Source organism: Cynara cardunculus, unplaced genomic scaffold, assembly GCF_001531365.2.
Source record: "Cynara cardunculus var. scolymus isolate 2C unplaced genomic scaffold, CcrdV1 Un_Scaffold_8552, whole genome shotgun sequence".
Classification (NCBI taxonomy): Eukaryota; Viridiplantae; Streptophyta; class Magnoliopsida; order Asterales; family Asteraceae; genus Cynara; species Cynara cardunculus.
Genome location: NW_020204285.1, coordinates 2,355 through 9,626, shown reverse-complemented (window position 1 = coordinate 9,626; position 7,272 = coordinate 2,355). Strand labels below are relative to the sequence as shown.

The 7,272-nt window shown below is 36.4% G+C and overlaps 1 protein-coding gene across 3 annotated transcripts; it reads right to left on the bottom strand.

Moving 5' to 3' along the window:
* Positions 1 to 1,090: 1,090 nt before the first annotated feature.
* LOC112505125 lies at positions 1,091 to 7,060 on the bottom strand. 3 transcript variants are annotated; one of them, XM_025109074.1, is made up of 14 exons: positions 6,729 to 7,060; positions 5,975 to 6,108; positions 5,718 to 5,867; positions 5,537 to 5,648; positions 5,103 to 5,448; positions 4,751 to 4,964; positions 4,465 to 4,554; positions 4,107 to 4,362; positions 3,894 to 4,006; positions 2,902 to 3,000; positions 2,743 to 2,790; positions 1,664 to 1,774; positions 1,508 to 1,598; positions 1,091 to 1,440 (listed from the first exon to the last, which is right to left on the bottom strand). In XM_025109074.1, the coding sequence occupies exons 1-14, from the start codon at positions 6,991 to 6,993 to the stop codon at positions 1,325 to 1,327; spliced, it is 2,145 nt and encodes a 714-aa protein (XP_024964842.1). In that variant the 5' UTR covers positions 6,994 to 7,060; the 3' UTR covers positions 1,091 to 1,324. The 3 variants fall into 3 exon arrangements, with proteins under 3 accessions (XP_024964842.1, XP_024964843.1, XP_024964844.1); XM_025109075.1 differs by lacking the exon at positions 1,664 to 1,774 and having other exon boundaries at positions 2,752 to 2,790; XM_025109076.1 differs by lacking the exon at positions 1,091 to 1,440 and having other exon boundaries at positions 1,521 to 1,598; positions 1,664 to 1,743; positions 2,752 to 2,790.
* Between the last annotated feature and the right edge of the window lie 212 nt (positions 7,061 to 7,272).

The window sequence follows — 7,272 nt, the reverse complement described above, 5'->3', positions numbered from 1 at the left end:
GTTTGATGAGAAAATGAACGATCAAGATCGGATTAACATAGTTTGCACAATAGTTTTGGTTAGTATTTGAACCAGCCCCTATATATATATATATATATATATATATAAAGGTTCAAACGAGAACACCTTCATTTTACGAAAACGATTATTACAACGAATACAGCCCCAATTCAAACTGTCCATTTAATACTTTCCTTTTTTTTTCATTTTTAAATTGTTAAAAGAGTAATATCCGAAATTCTAAATATACCATAACTATTGATTTTTTTTAATTTTTAATCATAATTATCCAGAATTAATAGGATTGGGTTAAAAAATATTCAGATATCATAGTTAATATACGTCGCTTGCTTCATTGATTTTTTTAGAATACTGCATTAAATTTTTTCTAGAGATGGTGTCTTCCTTCATCGATTCTTTACAGATGGTCTCTTCTCTTATCTTTTAACATGAGCAATGTCTGCACCCTTATTGCATGAATCTTGTTTCATTGTGTTTATACTAATGAATCTAATTGCATTATTCTCTTTATAGTAATGAATCTAATTGCATTATTGTGTTTATGAATTGAATCTTGTTTCATTGTTTAATCACCCTTGAATCTAAATGCATTATTATAATCTTAATGCATTAGTGAATCAAAAACGTCTCTCATGTAAACTTCATTGACAGAATTTAATAGATCCGTTAATGCTAAGTTTAAATGCAAGCGAGAAATTAAGAATCTTAATACGAAACCACCATAAAAAATTGTTTAAGGGAGAAACTATCACTGGAAATAATCGATGAAGGAAGAAACCTTTTCTGGAAAAAAATTTGATGCAACATTCTAGAAAAAATCGATAAAGCAAAAGACGTGTATTAACTAGGATATCTCATTATTTTTTAATGCAATCCCATTAATTCTGGAAAATTATTATAAAAAATTAAAAAAAATCAATAATTATGTTATATTTAAAATTTCCTATATTACTCAAACAATTTACAAAATGAAAAAAAGGAAAGTATTAAATACAATCCCTTACCATAGATTAAAGTTTGAATGAATGAAATGAGGTTGTATTGGTTGTATTAATGACAAGGGTTATAACTCTTCTCTCTCTATATATTTGTTGAATGAATATAGACTATAAAATTCAAATGTATGCATTCATCAATGAATACATGTTACAAAATTAGTTTCATGGTTCTCAGAATATCTGAGATTCTTACATGAACCCTTTCCTTATCTATGCTGTCTTTTATGTGTTTCAATCTACTTGCAACTTTTTTCTTTTTTAACATCTTCACAGAAATACAACAATAAATACTCTCAGTCTGCAATTCAGCTTCCATCTTTGCAGGTTCGTTCCAAGATCGTGTGTCTGCTTTCGATATTGACCACCCATTCCCGGATGATAGAGTTGACTTCCTCCGGTACCTCATCATGGGGACAGTGACCTGAGATAGACCAGTAAGACAGAAATCTCGATAGCTGATCCAGATCAGGCAGTTACAACCAGATTACCTGCATCCAGCTCCTTAATTATGATTTCCTCGAAGTGTCTCTTCACAACACTTACTTTGGTCTTGGAGTCCGAGATTGGGTCTCTCATGCCCTGCTAACACATACAAGATTCATAACTGAATATATTCTACTCATCACATCTCGTAAGTGTTTTACCTGGATAACAAGGACCTTCTGCTCAAATCCTTTCAGAAGATAATTCAGTGGAATCGAAGGATCAAACGTGAAGATGCTTTCTAGAACCACAAGAACGCCAGGGTCGTATGACTAATCATTAAGGAATGAATGCATATTTACAGGATCCACACAAGTTCATAACGAACGCCATTCTTATGCCAACATTTCTATTATTTTACTTCACCTAATATGGGATAAATGGATAGTAGGTTGAGGGAGGCTTGCGACAAAAAAAATGGGACTTGAAGGATTAATTTTGTTTCCACAAATGATCTGCAGACCAAAGACTCGGGGATTGAGCAACTGAATAGATGGACAACAAACTAAAAGCTTACACTTGTCAACCAAAGGAAGGTTCAATTTGTTAATTCTGTTCTCCACTTTATGGATCTCGATTTGATTTTCACACGTCATATAAATATGAGAAAACTCACATTTCATTTCTGTATCGCATAAATGGTGGACTGATGAACACCGGACTGATTTGAGGGATATAGAACTGTATTAGACATCAACTGAATGTTCACAATAGGGGATCTGACTTCTGAGAGGCCAGATTCTCTCTCGCCTAAAACAGACTTGACGAACTGAAGGATATGCTTCTAGCCGCCTACTACCTAGAGCATGTACCAGTGCATTAGACACTTGTACCATATTCTATTCGACTTATTTACTAAAATACCCAGGTTAGAACAGAGACACAAAAAAGGTATCTGAACCTATGATCTCCAAATCAAAGACTCCAGAGTTGAGCATGGAAGTCTTTTGGATAACAATATGTTCTTGATAAACAGTATCAAATGTGATGCCTTTATAGAACCACTACAACAATAGCCATATGACTAATCTTCAATCAAGGGAATGCCACAAATAGAATTTACACGAGTTACATGAGTTCATGTTGAAAGTTACTCTTATGCGGACAATTTAATTTTACTTCACCTAGTATAAAATAGATGGGCAAAGGACTTAAAGAGCTTATGCATCATGCTTAACCAAATAAGGTTCAATTTGTTAAGCTTAACAAATCAAAATGTAACAGGGCCTCAAAAGGATACTGCCCTTACCATCTCATTGAGAAGCCCTTCATCTGCACGATCTGTTTTCTACAAAAAAAGAAAAAGAAAAAGAAAAAGAACACATACTCAGTAACAAGCAAACCTTAATGCGTAATCTTGTGTATGAATAATGTCACAAGTATGTCGTGAGGAAGTTACGATTGGGTAGCAACGCTTCACCAAATTCCTAAAGCTCAATCTCAGGTAGAACGAAAGGCCCCTGGCACCCAACCATGCTATTCCTGTAGTTTTCCTCTCCTGAAATGCAGATCATATATATTCAAACTAACAACCAAATTCTGCCAGAAAAAAATGGACTCTATTAAAGAGAGAGATGAACAAGCCAAATTAAGTAATCATGTATAACCTTAAATACATATGGAGCATCAGACAAGGAGAAAAAGTAATCCCTCTGTCCCAAAATGAACACAACATTCTGGAAGCTTCTATTCGAAGTTACCTTTTTACCCCTCACTACTGGTTATTAAATATCAATGACATTGATTTTGATCTAAAAGATTCCTCTAATTCTGTCACGAGTGAGGGGTGTTTTAGAAAATACACCAACAAGTAGAAACCAGACCTGGAGTGTTTGGATGAGAAATAAAGGCTTTGCAGCAAGCCGAGTTGTACCAAAATTCCATACTTCAATTATGTTGCATGCCTAATCAAATGTGGACTATTACTAGAGTTTCACCATGCCAATATGGACACACCCCATTCCTTTGACTTCGAAGGTATAAACTAAGTAGCTTTTAAGCTCAATGAGAAGTACTTTTGAGCTCAATGACACCAGAATCCAAGGGACTTTGGCCCTACAGCTCGTTACCTACCGCCAACCCCTCCACCCTGTTCTTGCTGCTGCCTCAATAAACATGATGACAACCCTTGAATAAAACAATACACATATTTTAAGTTTTCAAGCAGGTAATTGGTTGTTGGCAAAAGTTCTTTGAATTTTAATGCCATTTGGTCTCTTTACTTGGTGTTGATTGTTAACAAAATAACCATGTTGTCAGAATTTTGTTTTAAATAGTTCATATGATGTTGAAGTTGAAATTGAAATTGAAATTGGTACCATTGATCTCAAAAGTCAGACTCTTTCTGCCCAAATTGGAGAAAGCATTTCATTAACCTTAACCTTTTCTTACCTTAGAGGGAGGCACAGAGGAATATCCTGGGATGTAATGGCCAGCGCTGTTCAAGAGCACCACAGACGTAGCTAACGTAGGCCACAAGCCAGCAACAATAGAAACAAAATAGCCTGGAGACGTAGCAATTAAAAAAGATTCAAAAGGTTCCTTGCCTCTAATATACTAACAATAAGTTTAAAGGTAGGGTGGTCTATAGAAGATTGAACAAACCTCCAAATGAGTTTCCAACAAGATGAACCGGTTCCCGAACAACATCAACTATGAAATCTCTTAGTATCTCAGCCCACATAAGTTCAGTATAAATGACGTTTGGTTTCTCTGATCTGCCAAATCCCAGAAGTGTGATTGCCCAAACTCGATTGCCACCTTCAACTATATCATTGATATTGTCACGGTAATGCTCCAAAAAAGCACCAAAACCGTGTACAAGAAGGATAGCAGGACCTTCACACCCCACAACTGCATACTGAAAAAACAAGAAAGATCCATATGTAGAATGAAATTAAAGATGTTCTATTTTTCTCTCTAGAAATTTGAAGCCACGTGAGCATTAGTTTTTGATACTAGCCTGTATTAGATGGCCATTCCACCTCCAGAACCGAGTACAATATCTTTTTGTGAAATCTACTTGACTTCTTGAAGCCACAAGACTATACCACTGCCACAAAGAAGCTATTGAGTTGGAATAAGATTCATCAAGATTACCCACCTATCAAGACCCCCTCCCCCCATGAAATAATATAAATATCCACACCCACCATGAAGAAAAGAAAATTGAGACAGAAGGGGTTGTTACAGGTTGACAGCTACAAATTTAAAATCAAATGGTATGTTGCCAATATGGAAAAGCATACCTCCACTGAGCAAACATGATCAGCTGCTGCAGCAATAGTGGCAGCTGAGTACCCAAAGGGTGACAGGAACCCACCATTTCTGTCTTTTTCATATTTTATAGTCTCATAATACACTCTCCTTCGAGAAATGATTCCAAGCTGAAGGGCCGGTCCAAAGAGAGTACCAAATGAAGCTCCCTCACGGGTTTCAGCATTGCGTAATTTTTCATGCACCCTGAAATAATAACCAGCCAAAATGACACTGAATTCGGTTCCAAAGCAACAAAAGTCTGCAGGGTAAAGGCATGTACAGAAATATCAAGTATTCAAATTGAGAGGCTAGATAAAGTGCAGGCAAAGAGCGGGTACATACTCCTGCCAATCATCCCGTCTAGTACCCTCTAAATATTTTAAATATGCAGCCAACGCATTAAGCACATCACTTGTTCCACCTCCAACAACATTTCCTTGTTTTGTTACAAATGCTGATTTTTTCGATCTTTTCTCCTTGGTCTGAGTCGTAAGGGAATTCAAATTACTTTGACTGCTCTCCCCCAAATTTGACACAAAACCATTGGTTGGACTAATTGATATAAGACTCCTAGCATTCTGCATTACATATTCAGCAGAACTGTCCTTGATCGAAGTCCAGCTATCTTTTGATTTGTATGGATCCTTATCTATGAATTCCTTAAGATCATTCAGTGTTGGTAGAGGACCTGGATCATATCAATTTCCATGTCAAAACCACAAATTAAATTCCCAAAACTTCAAATTACTTTATCAATTTGAAACTATATTACTTACCCCAGGCCAGATCTGTCGCTACTCCAGGTAAATCTGAGGATGAAAGGGGTGAATGCACAGACAATTTTAATCGTTGAAAGTCATCATATGACAATGGAAGGTCAACTCCGTTCTAGGAAAATTAGATCATATCAGCATAACTAACACGCCAAACTAGTAGTGATGAACCTGAAAGCTATACCTTGATATCATACAAAGGAGTACTCCATAGAGATAGTTTAGGGCTCTTCTCTTCAACAAATACATTTCCCAAGTTTTCTTTAACCTTCTCCATCACCAAACGTAAGTCATATTCCACCTCTTCTTGTGTGTAAATGCTGTCAGCCCTGACCTGTTCCAACCCTAGGTGATAAATTAATTATGAGTTGATGGGTACTCAAAGCTGCCCTTTCTCCTGTCCCGTTAAAAAGAATTAGTAAAAGACCTCAAGGAAACAACCTCTTTTGCAAGATCTTGAATAACAGATTCTGTCCTCCCCAACCTGATCATCAGATCAGATCCCAGATCCTTCAATGACTTTCTCAGATCTTTTACAGCAAAGAGAAGCAGCTCAAGCATTTCCTCAGTGAAGTCTGCAGTGGGTACAAATTTACAAGCTTCAACATGATGAATGATATTGTAGACCACTTTGTTCCTATCCCCACTATTCAATATTACTTGTCACTTCCCACTGGTATAGATCGATCTCCAGATTCCATAGAAAAGATACACAATTCAACTTTTGAGGTTATAATACCTATCATCTATCCAATCAAAAGTTCATATGAGACTCTCTGGAGGTTCAACCACAGAAAACTTCTATTTATTGTAGTACGAAAAAAAAAAATCTGTGACAAACTCTAATGTGCATATTAAAAGAGGGGGTATCATCTTACACTCAAACTTGATTCATGCAATTTCTGCACTATTCATTGTTCACAGCAATTAAATTATTATCAAATAAGGTACCACATTAGATTCGAAATTGATTCGTACGAGATATGCACGATTCATTCCTACAAGAATCCAATTATTCTCCAAAAGTTAGCATCATGATACTTTGGAACTTCAAAATTAACTAGACCTGCTATATCGAACTGTATCTTTTCTTGAAGATGAGGGTTACTTATAGTGCATAAAATGTGAAGAAGCGGCTTCAAAAGTGCAATCCAATTACATAATGGAGGCAATAAGGAAGTTGAAAGAAACTCACGGCGAAGAATACGGTGATCGAAGACATAAAGAGGAACAACCTCCGTATGTTGCAAGGCAGCAATTAAACCTGGATGATCATCGACACGGAGATCATTCTTGTACCAAAGAAGTGCAGCGCCGGTGCTTTTTCCGCCACTGGAACTTGTTATTGCCTTGGAAGTCGAGAATTTGACGGTGGCCGAAGAAGAACATGGTGGAACTGAGCGACGACGATTTTGCAAAAATATGAAAGTTGGAATGTGCGGGAAAACAAGAATCGCCATGAAGATAGAGCTCGATTTCCATCAATGGATATCGGACATGGACATGGTAGGATGACTAGGGTTCCACTTCCCCAAGACTTGTGGCTGTGGAATTCCAGTTATAAAATTTCCTTTTTTGTTTCATCGCCAACGTTCAATTTATGTTTTATATGTGTTTCTATTTGGTGTTTAAATCAGGGAAAACCAACGGACTTTTACCACCAAGTTTTTGACAATTTTAAAAAAATATTTTGCATATACATTGGCTTTGTAAACTACCGTTTATTATCTATACTACCT

Bases quoted from the DNA above. Each gene is read 5' to 3' on its own strand.
- LOC112505125 (XM_025109074.1), bottom strand. From the start codon at position 6,993: ATGGCGATTCTTGTTTTCCCGCACATTCCAACTTTCATATTTTTGCAA. The intron at 5,649-5,717 runs GTATAGCTTTCA...TAATTTTCCTAG, and splicing joins CTCCTTTGTATGATATCAAG to AACGGAGTTGACCTTCCATT. The intron at 1,775-2,742 runs GTATCCTTTTGA...CTTAATGATTAG, and splicing joins TCAATGAGATGGTAAGGGCA to TCATACGACCCTGGCGTTCT.